At 58.2% G+C, this 26,132-nt stretch overlaps 1 protein-coding gene across 1 annotated transcript; it reads right to left on the bottom strand.

The window, feature by feature from the left end:
- Window positions 1–718: 718 nt before the first annotated feature.
- SHOX (SHOX homeobox) lies at window positions 719–10,904 on the bottom strand. The gene is made up of 5 exons (XM_012737274.2): window positions 10,619–10,904; window positions 6,912–7,120; window positions 2,630–2,687; window positions 2,426–2,514; window positions 719–964 (listed from the first exon to the last, which is right to left on the bottom strand). The coding sequence occupies exons 1-5, from the start codon at window positions 10,902–10,904 to the stop codon at window positions 719–721; spliced, it is 888 nt and encodes a 295-aa protein (XP_012592728.1).
- Between the last annotated feature and the right edge of the window lie 15,228 nt (window positions 10,905–26,132).

Here is a 26,132-nt window from a genome sequence, read left to right as displayed (position 1 = left end):
CCCCCTCCCCTGCCCCGCCACCCCCTCCCCCATTCCCCCTGCAGGTCCTCAGCCTGGGCCGAGGCGGGTGTGTTATTATTATTGCTGCCTTTTTGAGGCACCCCCCCCCGGGGGGAAGAGAACCCAGGGCCCCTGCCTCGGGTTCTGCCAAAGTCCATGTTCAGTTCCACGCCAGTTCTGCAGCTCCTGGGACGAACGAGCACGTTTGTGGTGGCTAATTAAATTGTCAGCAACAAAGAAATCGCATCTTGAGCGGGAGACCAGCCCCGGAGGGGACCTTCCCTTGACTAGACTGTAGGCTCTTCCGAAGGTGCGAAGCTCAGCCGCATGCACAGGGTGGGAACAAGGACGCCAGCAGCAGAGGAGGGCGCGGCGCCCCCCGCGGGGCTCCACTTGGCCCACGGTGGGTCCCAGGGCGCACGGGGCAACGTCGGCGAGGAGGGCCGGGGTGGGCGCACGGCCTTCCGCCCGCCCTCTTTCCCGCAAAGGCTCCGCAGCTGAGGGTCCGGCTGGGTCGTGCGTGGGCTGTCCTGAGAGGCCCCCCTCCCCAGGCCTCCCGCCGCCGCTGCTGTGGGCTCCCGGGGTGCCCGGGAACAGACGCGACGACGCCCGCTGCGCCAGGGGCGTCCTGCAGCCGGCCGTGGCAGGTGGGGGGGCTCTCGGAGGGGTCGAGTGCGGGGCGCGGTGCGGGCAGGGGCGCGGGGCCGGGCGGGGCGGGTCAGAGGCCCAGGGCCTCGGCGTGCTTGCGCGCCTTCAGCCGCAGGTCGGCGATGCTCGAGTTTTTGCTGTTGCTCTTGGCGGCGGCGGCGACCACGGCGGCGGCCGAGGCGGACTCGGCCAGGGACGCGATGGGCAGCCCGAAGGGCGGCGGCGGGAACATCAGGTAGGGCGCATGCGCCGCCAGGTGCGGGTGTAGGTGCGGGTGCGCGTGCGCCACGCCCTCCAGCTGCAGCTGCGCCTGGACCTGCGGGACAGAGGAGGCGAGGCGTGGTTAGGACGCGGCTGGGGGTGTGGCGGGGGCTCTCCTCTCCCCTCCCAGCGGCCACCCTTATCTGTACCTTGGGGGACCCCCACCCCCCTCTCTTCCTTCCGCCTGGAGAGCCAGAGCTGTGCTCTGAACACCCTCGTCCCCACCGAGGGCCCACTGGCCACCTCGGACCTAGCCAGGGCTGGGGAATCCACACGGATCCCCACGCGCATCAGAAAGGGGGACTTCTGCGTTCTCTGTGATCGGTCCTTCCGCATGGCCCCGGACCCAGGGTCTAGACTTCGGCTTGGACTCCCCCCACTACACAGCCACATACTTTCCCAGGGACACCCCTAGTCTGCCACACCCACAGCCAGGCCTAACTGCAGTCGACTCCAAGGGCTGGCGCCACGTCGGGGCAGCGCACAGCTGTCCCAGGCACGCGGAGAGGAAGGGTCCATCCAGGCCACCTCGGACAGGTGGAATGGACGAGGGGTACCGATCCCTGTCCCTGGGGCGGGGCGAGCGAGAGGCCCTTTCTTCCGGCCAGAGACATCCAGCCCAGCACGTGGCTGGCTCCAGGGCGTCTATGTATACCCCACCCCCTACCTCTGCCTGCTACCCCTCCAGGTAGAAACCCGGGGCCTGCCCCCTTGGAGTAAAACAGGTCGCCGCAGGTGGAGGCTTCGCGCCCTTGGTGCCAAAGCTCGGTGGCCTAAGCGCTCCTGCGCCTCTAGCTGGGGCCTGAACCAGTGCGCCAAGATGGGGCGCACGTGGGCGCTGCGCTCTGGGCCTGCAGACCTGGCGCGCCTCCTGCCACGAAGCTCTCCCCAACACTGGGGGCCAGAGCGGGGGAGGGGGGTGGCCCTTGGGGCTCAGCAGCCGTCTTCTGACCCCTGGCAGCCCCAGGGGCCAAGCTAGGAACCCCGCGCGCGCTGCTGCCTCCCAACTCTGCCTGGAGCTTGGAACGCCCGGGAGTTTGAAGCGGGAGGTGCCAGACCCAGGCCAGGCAGACGCCCTGGGAGGGAGGAGGCCGTGGGCACTCCTCCGTGGGGGAGGGTTATGGCTGAAAGGAGGGTGGGTGTCTGTCCCACAGCCCTGACGGCTGAGCACAAGGGTGGGGCGCAGGGCACCCCCTTCCCAAGCAGCCGCCTCACAACAGGGTGGGCTGTGGTTCCCTAGTGGGTGGGATTTTCTCCCCCCCCCACCAGTGCTAATTTTGTGAAATGTATGTTTCCACCTTCCCAAAGGTGACTCTTGTAGATTTTACTACCTGATTTTAATACGTGCCAACGTGTCTATAAATGCCCCCCTTGTGGGGGAAAAAAAAAACGGCTGCCTTTCTTCTGAGGGTCAGCCGAGGAGTCTGCGGCCAGGAGGGGAGGTGGGGAGGAGGGAAGGGGAGGGCTGGAGGGGCCCCGCGCGCGCGCCGTTCAGAGGGAGAAAAAAAAGGGCTACCTGTTGAAAAGGCATCCGCAGGGCGCCCATGTTGACGTAGGGCGCCACTCTGCAGGCGTCCAGGTGGCTAGCCGTGCCCAGGATGACGCCTGCAGGCAAAGACAGGGGCCGTCAGCGTCCCAGAAACCAAACGTGAACTTGCCCGTCCCTGGCTCCAGGGATCCCCACCCCGCCCCCGCACGCACCCACCCAATACCCACCCACCTTTATGCATCTGATTCTCCTGCTTCCGGCACTTGGCTCTCCGGTTCTGGAACCAAACCTGGGGACAAAACGGAGACAGCGCAGCGAGCGAGCGCGGTGAGCCTGGCAGGGCCTCTGCACGCGCGCGCGCGCGCACAGCTGCTGGAGCCTTGGGGAGGGAGGCCGCCCGCGGGAGGAACCCTTCCCCCTCTCCCCCGCTATCCCACCCCCAGGTCCCCCCGCCCTAGCTGGCTACCTAGAGCTGGAAACTGTCAAACTCACTTCTGGGCCCTCCCGGACCGCCCCCTACCCCCCAAGTGAGACGTGAGAGTGTCGACACTTGTTAAAGAGGGCTCAGGAACCACCGTGGGAGTGAGTGAGCTCTTTCCATCCATCGCTCTGTGTGGGCAGCCCCCCTCTCTCTTCCCCCTCCATCCCCGCCACCGCTGGGGCGGGCAGCACCTGACTCTCAGCTTCCAGACTTTAGCCACCCAGGTAGGGAGGGAGGGAGGGAGCGAGCAGGTGGGCAAGTTACCTCCAAACCGCGGGCCCCTTTTCCCATCGAGCTGGGCGCACCCTGAGCCCAGAAACACCCATGCCCTCTCTGCGCCCTTCTTGGAAGCCCAGGGGAGGTGAGGGTGGGTCGCAGTTAAAGTAGTGCAACAGCCATGAACGAGAACCCCAATAAGACTGTAGGCTTTGCACTGCGGCGGCCCCACGCCCCTAAAGACTTCCCAGTCTTGGGGTGCAGAGACCGGGCGCGTGAGGGGCAGTGGGCCCCTCGCCCAGTCTGGCTCAATTCACAGGCCTGGCGTCAAGATTTGGGTGCGAATACCACCCCCACCCTCCACCACCCGCAAGCCCCCTCCAACCCGGCCCACGAGCCCCTGCAGCCCCAGACACCCCAGGTGTCGCGCACAGTGCGTTTGTTTCAGCTACCCGGCGGAGTCAATCTGCCGCCTCCTCCTCTCGTAGTGGCTTAATTCTTCCTAACTGGCTTTCCCGGGATACCCTTCCCTGCTTGCCCCAAGCCGCGACGGCAGGCACTGCCCACGCGTAATAATCAGCACCAAGACAGGATTCCGCAGCCCCGGGTTACCCGGCCTGGCGGGGACGGCCCCGGACGCGCGCGCGGGGGGGAAACCTCTGAGCAAACCCGGTAGAGGAAGGAAGAACGCTGCAGTCCACGGAACCGGACGTGCACTGCCCCGTCCGCCCCTGGCTCCTGGGAGCCGGTGTCCTTCCGGGAAGGGTTTCCACGCACCCGCCTGTTCCGGGAACCGGCTCCGCAGAACCTCGGCAAAGCCGGGTCCCGCCAACAGGCAGGACGCTTGGAAAACTTTTATCACGTCCGCGTGCAAAGTAATTCCCCAAAAGGCCCCCACTCCCCGTGAGCGCGCGCGCGCGCGGGCCTTAAGCTGAAATTCACAAATTATTATTTCCAAAGGTTGCTGGCTGGTATCTCCCCAGGGTGGGGGGCCCGCTCCTCTAAGGCCAGACTGAACCCCTTTCCCAGCCCGCCCTGCACTCCGTGAGTCTCTCTCTTTGCGGTCCGTGATCCAGTCTTCCCCAAATCAACCCAGCAGACTCGCGCGCGCACTCCAGAAAAAGCAAGGGGCCTTTGCCCCTTGGATAGGGCTTTTTTTTGTTTGTTTGTTTGTTTGTTTCTCAAAACCAGAAATCTTATTTTAGCTGTGCAAAGAAGAAGTGAACTCCCTTTCTCTTCCGCGAGGGGAGGGGTGGGGAAGGCAAAAAAAAAAAAAAAAAAAGGTAAGATTATGAAGAATAAAAGTGATGAATTAGCCGCTGCGTTAAGCGACCATAAATATCAGTCTTGGGGTGATTTGCGATCAATTCCAATTAGGCCTGAATATGCTAAGTAAAGCGCAGTACACTGGTTTAGACAGTTATTTCTTCATTAACCACCACTCACTGATTTCTTTCACAAACGCCCCGTAATCTGATTTCCTTTTGATTTCCATTACAGACAGTGAATAATGACATTTAATTTAGCTCTGCGCCATAAACCCGGAGATATTTGTTGTAATTAAATTACACAGCCTGCCCCTCACCGGGCTCTCATAACTTTCGATTATAACCCTGACAGCCGGCTGATGAGAGACCTTCCCGTACAACGCCAGATATAAAAGGTTAATAAGGGACTAGCTTCCATAGGACGCTCAATTTATTTACAGCAAATTTCCCACACTAAATTGAAACTCTAGCCTCTAACAACCTAGGGCAGGCCGTTGCCGGGGTAAAAAAAAAAAAAGAAAAAGAAAGAAAGAAAGAGGGTGATCGAAAATGCAGAGCGAGGAGGGAAGACACAGTCCATTTTCTTTCCCCTGCCCCCTCCAACCCTCCCAATTCCCACCACGCGTCCACGTTTTTTTGCTAGCTGGTTTTTACGCATTTCTGCCGTCTTTATGCCCCCCCACCTCTTGGCGACAGAACACTGTCTCATCCTATTCCCCGATGTTTGTTTTTATCATTATTTCACAGTTTCGGTGCCATTTCATTCGCCTGTGGATCGATAGCCCCTTTCTTTCTTTTTTTTTTTTTGAATAAATATATACATATATTTTTATTTTTAATTTTTTAGGGCGTGCTCCAAGACGTTCAGAGACCCCCCCCCCCCCCGGAGGAGAAGAACCAATTTCCCTACCCTCTGCTCGCTACACCTCCGCGCTAAGGTGAGACTCCTCTGGTAATAGACTAACCCCCGAAAGAAAAAAGAGTGTGGAATTGAATTACCAGTAATTTATTTTTTATGGAAACAGTACATCAAGGCCTGGGAGATATTACGGATCCCAGACAAAAAGACACCGGGAGATGACATAAAAGTTGATGCGCCCTTTCAGCGGAAGTTTAATCTTTTCATTAATTTGTGGAGTGCGGCTCAATCCATCTTCCTCCCCACCCCCCAAGAGAAGGGTGGACACAGGGGCGAGGGCGTGGGGATGGGGGACCCTTCTCCGGCCCAGCCTCGACCCCACCGCCCGCGGAGGAGGCCACAGAAACCCCCCGAAACAGACGGGTTTTGGGGAGAGGACACCCCCACACACACCCAGCGCTTAAGTGCTAGGACAGACCGGACCATAGTGGGGACCACTACGGAGAAGAACCTACAGGTCGAGAAAAGCGCTTATTTAATCTTAAGGAACCCTTTTCTGAACTATAGCAACACCGAAAGATGGGAGGATATTGGGAGCAAAAAAAAAAAAAAAAAGCATAGATTTTTTTTTCCCCCCCAATTAAATCTCTTTGTAAAAACCCTCTGTTTCAAAACTCGTTTGCATTTTTCCTTCTTTCCTAAATAACACTGGGGGAAGGAGCAAGATCCGTCTGAAGGCGAGGACCCAGTCACCGGGTGTTTTGTTTTGTTTTGTTTTGGGGTTTTTTTTGTGTGTGTGTGTGCAAAGAGCTCTGTTGCCTTCCCGCTCCGGTTGGCAATCTTAAATTCATTTATTTGCAACGGGTCCCCAGAGCCCAGGGGGGTGGTTCCCGGCCAGCCAGTCTCCCCGGCCTTTTCTGCTCTGCTCGGAACAGAGAGAAAAAGACGAGCCTTGCGGGGGGCCGGCCGGGCCTCCCAGGTGGGGGTCAGCTTGTACCTAGACCAGAAGGGAGACAGTGCAGACAATCTTTGCTCCCCCCATCCCGGCATCACCCCACCCCGGAAAATCAGCGCACCCATCTGCAACCCAGCATTTACAACGCCGCCGCCTCTTGCGCTACCGCTGCAAGAAAGCCCTGCCTGAGCTGGCGCGCTGCGCACGTGCCGCTGCGCCCACCCCGGGCCCCAGCCAGATGGGGCGCCGCCAATTCATGCGCCGCTCGGGGAGTCAGACGGAGACGGCCCCCGCGCGCGCGCGCGCCCCGCGCCCCAGCTAATCCGGCCCCGCGCGGCGGGCCGGAGCCTCGCGCTGCTCCAGACGCCCGGAGTGGGAGGGAGGGGGGCGCTGGAGAGAGGAGAGAGGAGGAGGGAAGCAGAAACGGACAACAACAAATGTAGAAAGGGCAGGAAAGCGAGATTTAAATTCCCGACAACCTAGGTTTGTTTGGAGGGCCACCCCTCGTGCCCCGAAGGGGTGCGAAGCCAGCAAACCGATCCGCATAGGCCCGCCTGGGACGTCTCCAAAGGCCACCCCGGCTCCCAGCGAGCCCCGCGGAGCCAGCCTTGGAAAGGGACCGAGGCCCTGGGGCGGTGGTGGTTCTAGGGGGAACCCAGGTGGCGCGCGCAGGCGCGCGGGACTCCCGAGAACCTAGAGCCAACCTGGCGGCCCGGCTGGGCCCGAGGTCCTACCTGCACGCGCGCCTCCGAGAGCCCCAGGCGCTGGCTCAGCTCCTCGCGCATGAAGGCGTCCGGGTAGTGCGTTTCGTCGAAGAGCCGCTCCAGCTCGTTGAGCTGCTCCAGCGTAAAGTTGGTCCGGCTGCGCCGCTGCTTCAGCTTGGTCTGCCCGTCCTCGTCCTCCGACTTCACGTCCTCGCGCTTGTCCTTGCATTCGTAAATCCCTGCGGAGGGCGGAGGGCTGAGGCCTGGAGTCGCTCGGCCGGCTCCCCCCCGCAAGGCCCTGCGCCCGCCGCCCCTGCCTCCCCCGGCCCTCCGGCCCTGCGCGCAGGCCAGGTCGCGCGCGCGGTGGGCGTCTTGGCGCGGCGGGCGGCGCGGTGAAAACCTCAGCGTCTACGACCACGACGCGGTGGAAGCGGGGCCCCACCCCACACACACACACACACACACACAAACACGAGCCCTGACGCAAACCGGAGAAAAAAACGCATTGCTTATTTTCCTAATAACCTGGGTTTTGCCGGCGGCGCGGTGTTTCTTGGCCTAATCTCCGAATAGTTTCCTCAATTATCCACTTTGCGTCTGTTGACACAACCTAACCTTCTTCTTCTTCTTCTTCTTTTTTTTTTTTTTTTAAGGAGAGAGGGGTGTTCAATATATATATATTTTTTTTTAAGTCAAAGAAGCTTAGGGTTAGGATTGCCGGAGTGTCGGGTCCCCGGGCCGGGAGGGGTGCGGGGCTGCGCTTCAGGCCCACGGAGAGCTGCTACCCCCGGCTGCCGCCGCCGCGCAAGGAGACAGGGCCCCGCGCCGGCCGCTTCGGTGCCTCCCCCAGGGACATGGCCGAGTCAGGGGCGCAGCCGGGACCCCCCCAAACAAGCAGAGCCCTATCTGAATTCCCACCACCGGGCCTTCTTGAGGGGAGGGTCAACCGTGAGCAGAGAAGTCCTTGCACTTTGTGGTTTGTCTCTCTCTCTCTCTCTGTCTCTCTCTGACACACACACACCGGGGAATGCCAAAAATGGCACTTTCTGATGTCCAAGGATTACAACCGGCTTGGTATTTCTTGGGGGGAGAGGGTAATAGGAGGCCCAGGCTCTAGGCAACGAAGGAACAAGGTCAGCATCCGGCTGGCTGCTTCTAACTCCGAACCCCCTCTCTTCCTTCCCAATTCCAGGCGTGCTGGCCCCGGCTCCTCCGAGCTCAGAGGTTTAGAAAATAAAAGCTGCTCCTACAACACCCCCTGTGTCTCCCTCTTCTGCGCTCTTTCCCCGAGATCACAGGGCCTGCCGTGTTCAGGCAGACAGGGCCCTGGCGCCCTAATTAGATCTCCCCTGGTGACAAGGGTAAGATCAGGGCGTTCGTTCAGTGTCTGCCCAGAGAGCTCAGCTCTGGAAACGCCTCCGCACGCCAAGGCCTCTTAGAAGTCCCTGCGGCGGTGCAGAAACTTGCAAAGGTGGCAAAACCCAGAGTGTCTACGGAGAAAGGAGACCGTCCCGGTGTCCCACCCTCCCTCACTGGGGTCTCCCAAGTGGACACACCAGTAGCCAAGCCTCTCATCACCCTTAAATCCTTCCCGGTTAAAGGCTTGTGAGCGGCCGAGCGCTTATCCTCAAAGTGGACTTTAAATCTCCTTTCACCTCCTAAAGGGGCTGCGTGTGTGCCCAAGAACACCTTCTTTCTTCTCAACGGCAAATCCCTTCCCAGAGGTGGGCTGCCCTCGCTCTTGCTTCCTCTTCCATTCCTCCAAGCTGGAGCCTCGGGGCTGCAGCCCACGGAGGAGAAGCCGGCCCTTCCGAAATCCTTGAGAGCCCAGGGGGGACAGGCTCTGCAAACTCCGTGGGCTCCACGGCTAGCCTCCACTCACTCCGGCGGTGGGACAGTCAGTTCCCAAGGTCTCCCGGCTTCCAGGGAAGCCCAAGAGTCTCCCAAATCTATATTTGACTTCCATCTGGTAAGTGTCACCCTGGCACGGAGCCCCTCCCAGGGTCTGTCTACACCCCACCCAAGGGGGGAGTGCGGCTGGGGTCTGTCTAACCTGTGCCGCTCCTGCCCTTGTTCCGAACCCCGCTGTTAATTCTCCTCTGGCTCTGAAAAGGCATTGGGGACATTTCTCTCTCTTCCTGGTGGCTGCTTCCCGGGACCCACTGGCGAGGTGGAGAGCAGGCAGTGGGGTGGCAGGGCTGGGTCTCCAGGCAGGACAGTGAACCGCTTAAGTTCATCCTAGTAGGCCTTACGAAGTGCCCCAGCCCCAAGCTTTGTCTCCACTAAAGCAAACTGTCTTGGTATGAATTACAGAGCCAGGTGGGAGAAGCAGCCAGCAGGGGTGAACCTCCGGCAAGGCGGGCCCGGCTGTTGCAGCCCCCCGGCGGGCGGCAGGCTGTCAACAACCCCGGGGGGTTTATGTCTAACCCTCTGCCAGAACTGTGTTTCCACAAGGTCAAAGCCTCAGGAAGCTGCCTGCCTCAACCCCTCAGCTCCAAGGCCTGTCCGGGCCCCACAGAGACTCGCACCCAGAAGAAAGAGCATGAAGCTAGAGTTTCTCTCGGGGAGTTCCCTCCTGACACCCCAACTCTGCCCATCGCCCAGAGAGCGGAGCAGAAAGCGCACAGCCACGAGCTTCCGTGCTTCCCCTCTTTGTAAAGAAAAACGCACATTAAAGCGCACTCTCAAATTGCGCCCCTGAGCAACCGAACCCACTTTATTCCCATTTAAAGCTGCCAGTCTCTCTCCGTTCGTGGAGACCCGGGGGTCGAGCCCTCGGAAACGTGTCTTCCCCCCCTCCACCAACCCCTCTGTAAAACTAGGCGACCCTCCGCCGCCGCCGGGGAGGTTTTGGGAAGGAGGAGCGCGGAGAGGCAGGAAGGAGACCCCGAGGCGGGTATGAGCGCAACTGGGCGGCTGCTGCGCTCCGACCGGCTTTGGAGAGAGATCGGCCGGCTGCTGCTGCGTGGCCACTAGCTTTCCCCGGGCCCCCAAGCGCAGTCCAGACCCCGGCCACCTGCGCGGGCACGGAGTGGCTTGCATTCCCCGCCCCCCTCCCCGCGTCAGCCGGGATCGAGCCTCGACTCGAGTTTCAAGGGCAAAGTTTTTTATTAAAGGAAATCAGCACCGCGCTGCCGGGGAGCGGTGCCGCTCTGCAACTACGGAGCCGGCGCGCTCTCTCCACTCTGCCCGCGAATCAGCCCCTGGGCGCCGGGAGAGAGGCGTGCGGACCTCTCCTCTGAGCGCGTAAAAACCACGGATAAGTGAGACTGGCACACAGACAGACCCCCCACAGTGGGCCTGAGGCCGCCGACTTGGAGTTTCAGGCACACGGGGGAGGGGGGAAGTTACCCCGTGGCGGCTTCTCGTAGGAACACCCGAGGAAGCGAGGAAGCCGGCGGCGCGCGGCCCCACACAGCCCCGACACTTCCTCGTCTCCCCTGCCTGCCTCTTTCTCTCCGTCCCATCTCTGCGCTACTACTCCCCGTCGGCTTCTCTCTCTCTCTCTCTCTCCTGCGTTTCTTTCTTTAAGGCCGGGCCTGTCCGTCCGAGCCGTGTCTGTACATCCACGGAGTTTGGGCTCGAGGGGAGCGCGAGCCGCCGCGGCGCCCGGGGCCTCCCCACGCGCGCGCGCAAAGCGATGGGGCAGGCGGGCAGGCTTCCCGGTGGTGCCGGAGGGGCGCAGTCCCCTGGAGGGGCCGCGCGCCGGCGCCCCCTCCTCCCACTGGCGAGCTTACCTTCCGCGGCCCTGGCCGTGCCGAACTCTTTCAGCTTGTCCTTGTCGCTGTCCACGTGGTCCTTAAACAAGTGCACCGGACAGTGGCCGCTGCCCTCCGTGATGTCCTGGAGGCTGGAGTCCGAGTTGCCCAGCTCCCGGGAGCGCGCCAGTCCGCTCTCCAAAACTTCCCTGTACGTAATCGAATCCTTCTTGCCGCCGCCGCCGCCGCCGCCGCCGCCGCCGACGTTGCCTTCTTTGCTTTTCTGGTCGAAAGATTTGGATACAAAAGCCGTCAGCTCTTCCATGGCTGCGGCCGGCCGGGGCTGCGGCCGGGGCTCCGCGGGGCTGGCTGGGAGACCGGCTGCGGGTCCTCGCGCGCCTCCCCGGGCGGAGAGGACGGTCGGTGTGAGGGCGGATCCCAGCTGCTCTTATTTATGCCTTTGAATTTGAGATCTCACTATTTATACGCGGCTACCTCGGCCCAACCCCCAGCGCTCCGTCTGCCGCAATTACGGCTCCCGGCTCGGCGGCGGACGCACGCAGGGACGCGCTCTCGCCCCCACCCCCAGTCCGGCAATTGGCTTTCTGTTCATTTCATCACGGCTTGGCGTCGTCCGCGCACCTCGGTGCGGAGAGGTAACCATCAAATTTTTGGAAGGGAGAGCGCGCGCGCACGAGCGGGCGCAGGCGCCCGAGAACCCCCCCCCTCCACCCAGCGCAGGTTATCTGCGCTCCCTCAATGGCCGGCGGAAACGAAACTCGAGGAGGAGTTTATCGATCCCGAGGACGGACGAGCCTGCCGGCACGGCTCTGGGTAGCACCGCCTGCGCGCCCGGCTCGGATCTCCCCAGGATGCGTCGGTGCGCGGCAGTGCGGAGACACCGGCGGGGGGCACCCGGGCGGCGGGGACGCGCGATCGCGGGAGAGGACGGACTCCAAGTTGGAGGCGCGTTTTGGATCGCCCCCCACCCCCCGCCCCCCACCCCCGTCCCCCGCGCGCCTGGAATCGCCGGGCCCGGGAAGCCGGAGAGAGGAGCGTGTGCGCGCGGGTGTGATCGGGCACGGCGCGGGGACCCCCCGCCCCGAAAGTGAAAGGAGGTGGCCGGGGCTACCCGAACGAGGACGCGGGCGCCTGGGCGGTGGCGGCGGCAGAAAGCAGCTCGGGCACCACGGCGCAGGGCCCGACGCCGCGGAGGCCGAGGACGGGGACGCACGCCGCCCGGCCACCCGGGCCGCCAGCGTGCGGAGCGCGGCGGAGTCAGACGCGGAGAAGCCCGCGGGTCCCGGGGAGAACCGGTTTGTAAACATCTGTCCTTTCTGCACGCGTCGGGTCCCGCACAACCGGATGGATGCCGCCTTCCTGTCACCCTGGTGTCTGGGATATTTATTTGGGAAATAATATGTACCTATGTATTTTTATTTTGCTTTTTGGTTTTGCCACGGTTTTCCTGACTCCGCTCCTTCGCGCCTCGCCCGGTGTGCTTAGGGAGGGGGTCGCGATTCTCCATGGCAATGTGAAATTCGTCCTATCATGCTGGAAGCCAAGCGCGCGGTGCTTCCTGCAAAATTCCATCTGCAAATAAAGTTGACACCCTCTCGCCCTTCCCTCTTTTCTCCCGTAAAATCCCTCATTCCTCCCTCCACCTCCACCCCACCCCACCCCACACCTCCTTGGAAATTGGGACGGCTTTGGGCTGGCGTGGGGGTGGGGTGGAGGCCTTGGGATTTGGGGGGAAGCTCGTTTTTTGTTGTTGTTGTTGTTGTTGTTTTGTTTTTTTGCATTTCCTTCTCCAAAGCTCGGCGTCCCTCGCGGCCAGACCCCGCGGTGCCCGGTCACCCTCGGCGGTGCCCGCGTTCATTCCCCGCCGGCCGGCCGGCGCGGGCGCGCGAGGGAGCCGCCGCTGTCGCCTTCAGCGGAAAGAGACTGAGCCGCTTCTCCGGAACCCGGGGCGCGTGGCGGGGAGGGAGGGGGCCGCGCAGGCCCCGCGACCCGGTCAGGGTCAGGTGCGAGGCCCGGTGGGGGAGGGCGATGACGCCAGGGGGAGGAGGGACAGCTAATGAGAGCAAGGGAAGACACAGCCCTTTCCCCCTTCCTTCCCCTTGCCTTCCCCCTTCCTTCTCCCTTCCTTCCCCCTTCCTTCCCTCCTTCGTTCCTTGCCTCTTTCATTCCCTCCTGCTTTCCCTCCTTCCTTCCTTCTTTCCCTCCCTCTTTCCTTGTCTTCCTTCCTTCCTTCCCTCCCTCCTTTCTTCTTTCTCTCCCTCCTTCCCTCTCTCTTTTTTCCTTCCTTCTTTCCCTCATTCCTTCCCTTCTTCTTTCTCCCCTTCCTTCCTTCCTTCCTTCCTTCCTTCCTTCTTTCCTTCCTTCCCTCCTTCCCTTCTTCCTTTCCTCCTTCCCTTCTTCTTCCTCTCCTTCCTTCCTTCCCTCCTTCTTTCTTTCCTTCCTTCTTTCTTTCCTTCCTTCCCCTCCTTCCCTTCTTCCTTTCCTCCTTCCCTTCTTCTTTCTCTCCTTCCTTCCTTCCTTCCTTCCTTCCTTCCTTCCCTCCTTTCTTTCCTTCCTTCTTTCTTTCCTTCCTTCCCCTCCTTCCCTTCTTCCTTTCCTCCTTCCCTTCTTCTTTCTCTCCTTCCTTCCTTCCCTCCTTCTTTCTTTCCTTCCTTCCCCTCCTTCCCTTCTTCTTTCTCTCCTTCCTTCCTTCGCTCCTTCCTTCCCTCCTTCCCTCTTTCCCTCCTTCTTTCTTTCCTTACTTCCCTTCCTCCTCCCCTTGCCTCTCCCCTCCTCTTCCCTTCTCCGCCCTCTCCCCCCTCCCCTCTTCCCCCTCCCCCTCCCCTCCCCCCTCGCAGCCCTCTTCCCCCGCGAGCGCTGCCCCGCCAGCCGGCCGGGCCCTCCCGCGCGTCCTGGGCCACTCTGCCCCGCGTGTGCCCGCGCGCGCGCGGCCCAGCCGGGCAACTCGGGGGCCGCTGCCTCCTCCGGACTTCAAACGCCAGGGCGAAGAAGCCCTCGCAACTTAACAAACAGGTCTTTGTCGCCGCGGCCCTCTAATCAAAGCGCAGGCTCGAGGATATCACACGGAATCACAAATAGGCGCTCATCCATTATGCATCCCGGCGCCTCGCGGGTCGGCCGGGGGGAGCCGGCGGCTCGCCCGGAGCGGGGGCGGGCAGGGGGCGCGGGCGCGCGGCGCCCGGGGTTGGCGCTCCCCGGGTTCCCCAGCGGAGGAGCCGGGCTGGTGCCTCCGCCCCTGCGCCTGCCAACCCCCCTCCGCCCCAGCCGGGGCTGGAGACCCGCGGGGACCACTGCGCCCTGAACTGCGGAGAGATGCCAATGCGTGGTGGGGGGGGGGGGACTCCGAGCCCAGAGCAACTTTCTGGGGTCCTGGGGGACGGGGTAACTTTTCCACCTCTCCTCTCCTCCCATCCCTTCACTCCCGCAGCCTCCGCCGGCGGGAAGGCCGGGTGCCCAGAGACCAGGCAGCCAGCGCCCTACCCTGCTGCTCCCGCACCTCCTCAAACCCTCCTGCCCTGTGGCGCCAGGCCCAGGCCTTGCCTGGGGGTCACCTTGGGCCTGGGCCTTCCTGGGCCTGAGCCCCCTTCCTCCGGGAACGGGGTTGAGAAGCCCTGGGCTCCCCCACCCCACATCAGTGCAGGACCGCCCACCCTTGGGCCCCCAAACAAACGAGTTCCCCCTGCGCAGCAGGACGCATGGCAGGACCAGGGTCTCGGCCCCCACCTCCAGGAATTGGGGGCCTGTGGAACCGCTCTCTCCCCTCTCCCCCTTCAACTGAGGTCCTCGTTTTTTGTTTGTTTTTTTTTTTTTTTTTTGGTTTCCAAAACAACGAAGGTCCATTCATTAGAGAGCAGCTCTCCTCCAAGCCTCTCCTGAGACTGACAGCTCAGGCAAGTGAGATCATCTTTTTGTAAAAACCAAACTTTTTCTGAGTGATGAGCAAAGAGGCCGGCCTCCACCCCACCCCCACCCCCACCCCCACCCCCAACCTTGGGGGGGGGAGGAGGAGCCTGGGGGGTCCCCCAAAGCCCCTCCCCTTGTCTTGCCCCAGCGGAAGCTCCTTCTCCGGAGTGGCCCTTCAAAGGTAGAGAGAGACAGGAAGCGCCCAGTGTCGGTGTTATTTATAACACTCCAGCCTGGGCTCGAACTCTCCCCACCGCAGACTGCTGTGAATTCACGACGTGGCCCCAGGCCACAGAGAAAGGACACTTGGAGACGTGTTGCATTTACGCTTCCCAACGGGGGCTGCAGGCAGGCGTGGGAGGGTCTGCACCTCCGCTGGGACTGGACTGCCCTGGGTCACCTAGAAGGGGTGCTTTTTTGAGGTTTTATAGGAGACACACAGAGAGAGAGATTGAACACCAGGCAGCTGGGGAGAATAGACATTCAGTATCTCAAGACGTCGTGGGAGACTGGACTCTCTCGGGTCCCGAATGCATTTTGCACACTCTTCAAAAGGAAACAAGTTTCAGAAAAGTTTGTGGCTAGAAAGGAAAGCCTCTCTCCTCCTTAAAAAAAAACAAACAAAAAAAAAAAAAAAAACAAGAGAAAAAGGGGAAAGATGGGCAGAAAAGGAAAAGAGGAAAGCTTTCTGGGAAAAAAAAAAGGGGGGGGGAAGTTCCAAGGCCTGATTTCACCAAACTCTGCGTGTGTGTGCGTGCGCTCCCCAAGCGCGCCCTGGACGCCCCCAAACCCCTCCCGGAGCGCCCGGCTGCCGCAACACCTAGGGTGGACTGACTGGGGGTGCTCAGGTCGTGGACGTCTGACCTACCCCTGTCACACCCCACCGTCCCATTTCTGTTCCAACTAGGAAGAGACGCAGAAACGAAATAAAAAAAACGAAACAAAAATGTTAGGAGACCTTGTTCTCAGGATGAGGGAGGGGTCCCAGGCCAGGGAGGCAGCCTCAGGCTCCTTTTTGACTCACCCGCGCTGGTTCTTGGGGCTCTGAGGGACCCTCAGCGTCTGCGTGGCCCACCCACGTGCCCAGGGCGCCGGCCCTGCGCGCCCCAGCCGGGCAGTTGGGAGGCGGGAGAGAGTCCCTCCGGACACGGGCTTAGTTCCCTCCGCAGTCCGCCAGCCCAGTCCCAGCTGGGGTCACCCCTGGAGACAGGCATCGCCCCAGGGGGTTCCCGTAACCCAGGCTGACCCCTGGCTGCTTCTCTTATGATACCCGCTCAGGTACACCCTCCCCGAATTCCAACAACCCAGGCGGAGGCCGCGGGGAGCGCCGGACCCGGACACTGGAAGTCCTGAACGCCCCCAGGCTCCTCCTCATCCCGGTTGGCGCACCCATGCTCGGCCCAGCCTCTCCGGACTCCGCAGGGCTAGAAAACTCTGGACCCGTGGGTCAGAAGCAGCAGGAAACGGCTACAACCCTCATGGGTCTCCACCGCGCGTGACCTGCGCGGGCTTGGAGCGGTTGGTGGCGGTGGGGGGTTTTCTCTCTTCCCTTCCCCAACTGCAGAAACGAAATGGGCCCCAAGACTTATTCGCTGTCTCCTATCCGTTCTGGGACCTCGGTCTGGAAGACAGTGGTGGTTAAACTTGGACGTGCAGGCGTCTCCGTGCGCCTGGAGTCCCCAAGAAACCTACGAAACCAGAGCCTGCGGCCAGAGCTGACCCTCCCATCCAACCGGCCTCGACTTCTGGGGAACAGACCCCAGCGACCGGCCTTCTGAGCGCGGAGGAAATGGACATTGGCCTTTGCCGATTTTACAAAATAACCTTTTTTATTTTTATTTTTATTATTTTTTTATTTTTCCCCCTTATGTGCATTAGGTAAACTTCACCGAATAGTTGTTGACTCGGATCCATCTTTCGCTCTCTCTTTTTTAAAATAAGGGGGAGGGAAAAAAAACAAAAAACAACAACAACCACGATGCAAATCCAAACATTTAGCATTTGATTTCTTTAAACTCCTGAAAAGTGCGGCTTTGGTTTTTCACTTGCAACGCAGTGAAGCGAAGCTCCCCGACCCTGCTCCTGATCCAAACGTAAATTTACTGTAAATCAAATTTCACGCCCAGAGCTCTTAATGGCAAAGAGGCATTTGCAGGGAGGAGTGGGCAGGGGCCCCCTCCTGAGGGGGGGGGGTGCTGTCTCCGCCCCTGTCTCCCCAGACCCCACCCCCACCCCCAGCCCACTTGGCTTTCAGAAAAGGGAGGGAGTATATATTTTAAAGCATGCCCCTTCCCTAGAACTTAATTCGAAAGACAATTTCTATTAATAATAAAAATGGAGTGGGAGGGGAGTGGGTATTATTATTCGTGGGGGGGGGGTTATTTTATTTTATTTTTTGCTGAAGAGCCAGCCTTTTTTAACGACCACCGGCCCCTCCCCGCGCATTAAATATGTATAGGTATCGATCAGAGAGAGAGGTTCACGGTTGTACAGGCGTCTTAACGCATTTCCGCGACCCTGCGCTCCTCTCCAAACGGCCTCTCATAGCCAGAAAACCTGCGCGCGCGCGCTCGCTCGCGTCCGAGGCCTCGCGTGCTGCTGTCTATCGATTTATGCAAACCGCTGCGCGCAGCTTCCAACGCGGGGCTAATAGATTTTCATTAAAGTGGGCTTTGTTAATCCAGCCCGTGAATGGGCAGGATTGGACGCGTCCAACAAGGGCCACTTGCATAATATATAATAAAGAGCTCGCCGGGGTTGGGGCAGGGGAAGGATTTCCTTCCCCTCCTCTCCGGAGGCCTCTGCGCGCCTCACTGGGCCTGCCCTGGGAAGGCAGGTTTGCTTTTGGTTTTGTTTGCGTTAACTCTCACTTTTGCTACAATTCCCAGCGTTTCTGTGTGTGTCTGGGGGGGGGGGGGCAGGGGAGGAAAAAGGGGAGGGGGTGTCTCCAAACTAGCCCACAATGCAAAAATGCACGTTTAACAAACAATGCAGTCTCTCCTAGGAGGCAAATGCTATTTGCCTTCAGAGAAATTTTTCTCCCTCCTTCCCCCATCCACCCACCCACCCCCAACTCCCCATTTACTTTGCAACATATGGTGGGCATTAAAACTCCTTGCTTTCAGATGTAATCGCAGGACCTTTTACTTTACGTTTTATTGAAGAAAAACATTATTTTTTCCAGGGAGCAAAGCAGTTTGTCACGAAGGACAAGCGCGAAACCTGGCCCTTTTCTGGAGACCACCGCTAAACAAACAATAGGGCTCTCTCCCTCTCTCTCTCTCTCTCTCTCTCTCTCTCTCTTTCTCTCTCTCTTTCTCTCGCAATGAATAAATTAAGCGCGCTCTCAGGGAGCTCGGTCTCAGCGGTAATTAATGTTCCCAGAAATAAATCTTAGGCCGGGGTGGGTGTGTATTTTGATTTTCATTTCCAATTCTGGCACAGGGGGGCCCTCGGAGAGAGCTCGCCCTGCTTTTACTTCCTCGGGGCGCCTAGACCCCGCAAGTCTGGGTTCGCCTCCCCATTACCCACGGGGACCCCAGCAACGGGCCTCCGACTCGCCAAGGTCCAAAACAGGCTCAAAATGTTGAGCCTGGGCCGGGCGCCATGGCTCACGCCTGTCATCCCAGCACTCTGGGAGGCCGAGGCGGGAGGATTGCTCGAGGTCAGGAGTTCGAAACCAGCCTGAGCAAGAACGAGACCCCGTCTGTCTCTACTAAAAACAGAAAGACATTAATTGGCCAACTAATATATATAGAAAAAAATTAGCCGGGCATGGTGGCGCATGCCTGTAGTCCCAGCTACTCTGGAGGAGGCTGAGGCAGGAGGTTCGCTTCAGCCCAGGAGTTTGAGGTTGCTGTGAGCGAGGCTGACGCCACTGCACTCACTCTAGCCTGGGCAACAAAGCGAGACTCTGTCTCGAAAAAAAGATGTTGTGCCTTTTCTCTCCAGTTTTAAAATGCTGGTGAGACGAACGAATACATCACGCCCGCGGTGGGCCGGACAGACTTTTCCTCGGAAGAATGCGCGATCCCCGCAGAAAGCGAATCCCACCCGAGTGGGAGTGGCGGTGGCGGAGGCAGTCGGGGCGCACAAGGGGCGCTGTCCCCGCGGGGGGCCCGGGCCTTGTCTTCCTTCCTGGCCCGGCCCAGCGTGTGCCCAGGCGACCCAGGCCCTAGCTGGCAACATTACGCATCCGGGGTGTTGTGAGCGCCGGTGCACACAGGGGACCTTGGGCGGCTCCCGGACCCCGTCCACCTGCCCAAAGTGTGCCCGGAGGCCGCTTGGACAAACTACAGTCGCCCCCAACTCGGAGGAGGAAAGCTAACGGTTTCCGCATTTCTGGTGGAACCAGGGCGCTGGGCATTCAGCTCCTGACTTGCAGAAGTGATGTCTTTTAGAAAAGTATTCCGGGAAAGGAACTGCCATCCCGTAGTAGGAGGCAGGCCTTAACTAATTGGCCAGTTTGTGCAAGAGACATGTCCACCCCCTCCCCCTCCCCGTCCTCCTCCGCCTGCCTGCGGGGGCTGCCCTAGAACCGAATCCCCCATCCCCCCCACCCCCGGAGAAACAGGCCAAGCGCACGTTAGGGAAAGACAGCCATTGGGCCTGCGGGTGGGCGTCGGGGGGCGCGGGGCCCCTCCAGACTGCTTGGGGGCCCACTGCCCGCCCTGGAAGTCCCTGGACCCCTAAGGGGCCCAGGACTCGGCCTTCTGAGGGTTGCACGTCCTGCCCCAACGGGTGGGGCTTTTCACTCACCAGGGCCGGGAGGGGTGGGGTTGGGTCGCCCCTCTCCGGGGGTCGGGGGGAGTCCATTCCTCCCTCCGCACTAATGAGACTGGCTTGCTGACAGCCCAGGGCAGCCCGGAGAGAGGTGTGGAGGGGAGGAGGGGCCCGGCGAGGTCGCCCCTTGCCCTGCGCGTCCCGGGGAGGCGGGGTGGACAGAGAACGGGGTGCGGTTGGGGGTTAGAGATTTGGGGAGAGAGGGGGCTTGCAGGTCCGCACGCGCGCAGCCCTGCTAATTGGGAAGCGGAGGCGCCGGCTGGGCCGCGGCGCGGGGGAGGGGCCCCGGGGCGAGGGGGGAGGGGCGCCGGCCTGAGCTGCCTCTCCACCGGCGGCTCAGCCTCCTGGCCTGAGGCGAAGCTTGGGGCTAGAGAGCCGAGCTCGACCCGGCTGGGCTGGACACCCGCCCGGAGCCCACCTCGGCTGCGCTCCGCGCCGCCCCCCGCGCGCCCTCCCCCCCCCAGCACCAGCCGGTCGTGCACCCGGCAGGGCGCACGCGCCCAAGAGAGCCCAGCGACCCGGTTCACCCCGGGGTTCCGCGGTTGGGGTCCAGGGGAAGGGGCAGGGGCAGGAAACCCTTTCTGTCCCGGATTCCGACCAGCGCAGAGAGACCCCTGGGCAGGAAAAGGCGACCCGGCCCCGCAGGCCTGGGCAGGGGTCCGGCTCCATCCACCGGGCTGGGGGTCCTGGGGTGGGGGTTTGGGGGTCCAAACGGAGCAGCAGCTGCATCTGTTACTCACCCGGGGGAGCCTGGCGCTCGGCACCCCGGGATACACTTCATTCATTCATTCATTCATTAGTTCCCCGCCTGCGTGTGCTGTCCCTGCTGAGATCAGCTCCCCCTGACCCCTGAGCCCTGGCTGAGGCATGGGGAGGTAGGACCGGTTCCCACTGCTGCACCACAAGACACGCTGGAGGGAACAGGCCTCCCCTCCCCAAATTCTGAAATGCCACCCTCCCCAAACCCAGCTAGCACCAGGAAGGCAGCTTCCAGGGTGGAAAGGTGCAGGGCAAAGCAGGGAGACTTTTGGGGGGCATGCTTGTGGATAAGTGGGCCTTGGTGGCTTCGGGACAGAGCCAGGCTGAGGCTGGGGTGACCTGGGTGGCCAGGTGCATCCAGCCCCGTGCATTGTGGGTAGGAGAGGTCCCTCTGGGCCACAGGTCATGGCCTGCAGGGAGAACCAGTGACTCTGAAACTACAGCTTTCATTCTGCTCATTTGCTGTCAGGGGCGGTCGGTTGCCGTCCCTTCCTCTCCATCTGGGCTCCCCCACATGGTTTAGAACGAGCCTCTCTCCTCTCTCCGCATGCAGGGCGCTCTGGAAACCCACCTGGGAATAGGAGGAGACACCTCTCATCCGACCACCACCCTCCCGGGCGGGGCTGGCCTCAGGATGGGGCTTTCCCTGCGACCAACTTTTCATGCATTCTTCCAGTCGTCCGTGAACTGTCTCCAACAATTCTTTGAGTTGTCATGACGCTCAGCACCGTGGGAGAGAGAACACCACCACCACCTCCGCCACCACCACGTCCACCCCGGCAAAGATGTCCCCACCCTCGTCCTCCCTGGACCTCAAACTTCCTTGGCAAAGGGATTTTTTGCAGGCGAGATCAAAGCCTCTAACTTGAAACTAGGGGCAGCGTCCCTCGGGGTGGCCCTAACCCTAATCCCAGTAAGCCTTGTGTAGGAGAGATTTCTGTGGCGATGGGAATCAGAGAGTTGAGGGAGAGTCCACGCCCAGGAGGGACCCACCCACCATGGCTGGGGGAGATCGAATGTGGACACAGGAGATGAGGGGCCTCCAGGAGCTAAGCCATGCCTTGCCCAACAGCTGTCGAGGAAATGGGAGCTCCAGTCCTGCCACCCCAGGAACCCAATTTGGGCAACGACCTGGATGGACTTCCTTAGGAGGCCCAGCAAGAGCCTACTGAGATGACACCTTGATTTTGGCCACAGCATGCCCTGGGCAGAGAACACGGCCGAGCCCTGCTACACCCAGATATCCTGTTACTGGTTTTCCCCAAAAATGAGCCCTGCCCATAAAATAACCCCCAGCAGGATGTCTGAGCATGTGTGCAATAGAAGCCCCACCCCGAAAATCAGCCCTAGTGGTGGGCGTGGCTATGAAAATCAGCCCTGGTGGTGGGCGTGGCTATGAAAATCAGCCCTGGTGGTGGGCGTGGCTATGAAAAATCAGCCCTAGTGATGGGCGTGGCTATGAAAATCAGCTCTGGTGGCGGGCGTGGCTATGAAAATCAGCCCTAGTGGTGGGCGTGGCTATGAAAATCAGCCCTAGTGATGGGCGTGGCTATGAAGATCAGCCCTGGTGACGGGCGTGGCTATGAAAATCAGCCCTAGTGATGGGCGTGGCTATGAAAATCAGCCCTGGTTGTGGGCGTGGCTATGAAAATCAGCCCTAGTGGTGGGCGTGGCTATGAAAATCAACCCTGGTGATGGGCGTGGCTATGAAAATCAGCCCTAGTGATGGGCGTGGCTATGAAAATCAGCCCTAGTGACGGGCGTGGCTGCGCAGCGCGTCTGCACAACCCGTGCGTGTCGTCGCGGAGCGGGAAAGAACACGAGCAGCCCTTCTCATCCGCCCCGTGAGAGCTCTAGTGCTCCACAGGAGAGATCGGGGCCGGTGGTCCCAAAGGAAACAGAGTCGCAAGACATTCAGGATGGGATTCGGGGTCTGGAGAGTGAGGATGATGTCCCAGAAGAAGACACTCTGTTTGAATCAATGTAGATGGCCGTCCCGTACTTCAAAAAAAAACCACATCCCCTGAAAATAACCCTTCTTGAGGAAAAATAAATATAAGACCCTGCCTTGTTTTCGGGGAAACACAGTAGCTCAGCCCTACTTTTATGGGGTGGGGAAAGGAGAAGCTACAGGAAAGATAACTGGGAGGGAGTGACCCAGGGGGCAGGGGGAAAGCTAAGAGAGGAAGGTTCCGGAAGACAGAGGTTTTGCAAGGAGGAAAGTCTGTAGTTGTAGATCTCATCTGCGTGAAAAAGATGGTGAGGAAATCCCATCAACAATGTTAGTTACGCCAGTGAGCGCAACGGCAATGAAATGCACAGATTTCTTGCAAGATGCAAGTGCCCAGCACAAACCTGAGAATGCATAGAAAATATGAACAGTCCCATACAGAGTAAATAAATCGGGCTGTGGTTAATAGCCTTCTGATAGAGAAATCCCCGGCCCCAAACTGCCTGGTGAAATTTCTCACACATCTAAGGACAAATGGCCAATCCCTTGGAGATTCTTTCCACCCTAAAGGGGGAGGAGACCCTTACTAACCTATCCTATGAGGCCTGTATTATCCCGATAGTAAAACCAGATGAAGATATTACAAGAACAGAAAGTTAGAGACCAAGGCGTGGCACGGTGGCTCACGCCTGTAATCCCAGCACTCTGGGAGGCCAAGGAGGGAGGATCACTTGAGGTCAGGAGTTAGAGACCACACTGAGCAGGAGCGAGACCCCGTCTCTACTAAAAAATAGAAATAATTAGCCTAGCATGGTGGCTCACGCCTGTAATTGCAGCAACTTGGGAGACTGAGGCAGGCGGATGGCTCGAGGTCAGGAGTTCGAGACCAGCGTGAGCAAGAACAAGACCCCTACTAAAAATAGAAATATTAGCAGGGCGTGGTGGCTCACGCCTGTAGTCCCATCTACTCGGGAGGCTGAGGCAGGAGGATGGCTTGAGCCCAGGAGTTGGAGGCCGCTGTGAGCTATGATGATGCCATGGCACTCCAGCCTGGGTGACAGAGCAAGACTATATGTCTAAAAAAAGAAAAAAGAAAAGAGTAGAGAAGAGAAAAGAAAATCCTTAACAAAATATTAGCAAATTGAATTATATATATGTGTGTGTGTGTGTATATATATACACATAGATGTATATTCACACACACACATGCATGCTGATATATATATACATATATATCTATATATATGTATATATACATACACACACACACACACACACACACACATATATATATATATGTATATATGCCGTGACCAATTGTGGTTTACCCCAGGAATACAAGGTCAGATTGACCTTTGAAAGTCAGTCACTGTAATCCACTATGTTCACAGAATAAAGGGGAAACGCTGTATAAATATCTCAATAAAGACAGGAGGATGGAGCGACCTCCTGAGCAAAATCCTCCTAACAAGCCCAGGATTCATTCCGCCAGCTCCAGAGACCTGTCAGGGAGTGGGGATGGTGGAAATGGGTTTGAGCCACACGCGTTTTTCCTACTCTGTCTTCCCTGCCGTATGCAATGCTCTGACGACCTTTTCCCAGTCAGTCCCGGACCAGGTGTCCCCATGCCCCAGGCACAGGCGGGACCACTTTGCAAGCGCCCTTGTCATACCTGCTTGCAGGCTCCTTCACCCACCCTGGAGGCAAGAGGGAGCGCCCAACCCAATCAGCAAACGAAACACCCACCTCCCGCTGTGAGATGGAATGGATGCTGAGGCCCTCACCTCGAGACCAGAGAGAGAGGCAGGAATGACTTCTTCCCACTTGGAGCCCGAAGGAAGACATCGGCCCTGGGAGTTTGGGAACTTCTGGGTTTGACCTACCCTTCCCATGTACGGCAGCCACATGCCCATTCCCTCAAATCAAATCCCACCACGTTCTAGAAGGAAGAGCCTAGTTTGTTTGTTTGTTTGTTTGTTTGTTTTTTCCCCCATAATAGTTTTCGGATTTCTTCCAACCGCTTTTGTTTTTCAGTCGTGTTGGAGTTGCCCAAGGTCTTCCGAACATTCTGCCGCAGGGACGAGGATTGTATTTTGCGGATGAAATCCCACTTGAGTTTTGTTCCCCCGCAGAGCAGTGGTTCATCTCTCCTGCCTTCTGTCCGCAGCCCCTTTCCTGAGAGCACAAGGAACCACGGCACGCTCTGGTTTTCAGCGGTCCGTCTTAAGTCACCACTAGGCTCTGTGGAATTTGTCAAACTCGGCAGGGCTCACATTCAGGACGGGCGGTTCTCTGTGGCGGGTGCTGTCCGGGGCATCCGTGGGTGTTGGCAGCCTCCCTGGGCTCCGGCTGGCAGAGACTGGGGGTACAAACGTCCCTCTGCAGCCGTGACAGCCAGAAAGGACTCCAGACGGGGCCAGGTGTCCCCAAGGGAGGGGCGAAATTGTCCCTGGGCTTGACCACTGCCATAATAGACAGATAGATGCATGGATAGATAGATGGATAGATACATAGATAGATACTAGATACATAGATAGATAGATGGAGATAGATAGATAGATAGATAGATAGATAGATAGATAGATAGACAGACACATACATACATGAATAGATATATGGATATATATAGATACATACACACATACATAGATACATAGATAGGTAGATGGATAGATAGATGCATAGATGGATACATAGATAGATGATAGATACATAGACAAATAGATGGATACATAGATAGATACATACATACATAGATGGATAGATACAGAGATAGATAAATGGATAGATAGATGGATGGATATATATAGATAGATAGATACATACATAGATGGATAGATACATAGATATATAGATGGATAGATACATAGATACATAGATGGATAGATACATAGGTGGATAGATACATAGATAGATACATAGGTGGATAGATACATAGGTGGATAGATACATAGATAGATACATAGATGGATAGATACATATATAGATAGATACATAGATGGATAGATACATAGACAGATACATGGATAGATAGATGGATAGATAGATAGATGGATACATAGGTACATAGATAGATACGTGGATACATAGATAAATACATGGATAAATAGATGAATGGATACATAGATGGATGGATACATACATAGACACATAGATACATAGATGGATAGATACATAGATAGATAGATACATAGATGGATAGATACATAGATAGATGGATGGATAGACACATAGACACATAGATACATAGACACATAGATACATAGATGGATAGATACATAGATATATAGATAGATGGATAGATAGATAGATAGATACATGCATACATAGATGGATAGATAGATACATGCATACATAGATGGATAGATACATAGATATATATATAGATAGATACATGCATACATAGATGGATAGATACATACATAGATGGATGGATACATAGACACATACATACATAGATGGATAGATACATACATACATAGATGGATAGATACATAGATACATGCATACATAGATGGATAGATACATAGATAGATGCATGGACACATAGACACATACATACATAGATGGATAGATACATAGATGCATGGACACATAGACACATACATACATAGATGGATAGATACATAGATAGATAGATACATACATACATAGATGGATAGATACATAGATAGATGCATGGACACATAGACACATACATACATAGATGGATAGACACATAGACAGACACATGCATACATAGATGCATGGATAACGGATACACACTTTCTCTCGCCAAAGCAGAGCCTCCCACCCTGAGCACTGTCAACGCTGTGTCTGCATGGCTGACTCTCTGTTGCCGGCCGGCCGTCCTGTGCATTTCAGGATGCCAGGCGGCGTCTCTGGGCTGCACCCCCCGAGAGTCCAGTCACCTCTCTTCCCCAAGCGCGACAATAAACAATGTCCCCAGACAAGGCCAGATGTAACCCCCCCGGGTAGGGACAAAGTCTCCCCTGTGGAGAGTCGCCCTAAACTCAGCCTGCCCCAGGATGTTAGCGCCGTCTTCAGCAGTGATCTCACTCGGGCTGTCTGTGCGCCTCCTCTCTCTCTCTCCAGCTCGGGCTGCTAGGAGTTTCGCAGCCGGGACCTCAACGCCTC

Source organism: Microcebus murinus, chromosome X (assembly GCF_040939455.1).
Source record: "Microcebus murinus isolate Inina chromosome X, M.murinus_Inina_mat1.0, whole genome shotgun sequence".
NCBI lineage: Eukaryota > Metazoa > Chordata > Mammalia > Primates > Cheirogaleidae > Microcebus > Microcebus murinus.
This window is presented reverse-complemented; position numbering and strand designations above follow the sequence as displayed.

What these genes read in the sequence shown, in the direction of transcription:
- SHOX (XM_012737274.2), bottom strand. Translation starts at nt 10,904, where the DNA reads ATGGAAGAGCTGACGGCTTTTGTATCCAAATCTTTCGACCAGAAAAGC. An exon ending in CACGGCCAGGGCCGCGGAAG is followed by an intron (nt 7,121 to 10,618) that starts GTAAGCTCGCCA and finishes CGCCCTCCGCAG; the next exon opens with GGATTTACGAATGCAAGGAC. An exon ending in TCTCGGAGGCGCGCGTGCAG is followed by an intron (nt 2,688 to 6,911) that starts GTAGGACCTCGG and finishes TTTTGTCCCCAG; the next exon opens with GTTTGGTTCCAGAACCGGAG.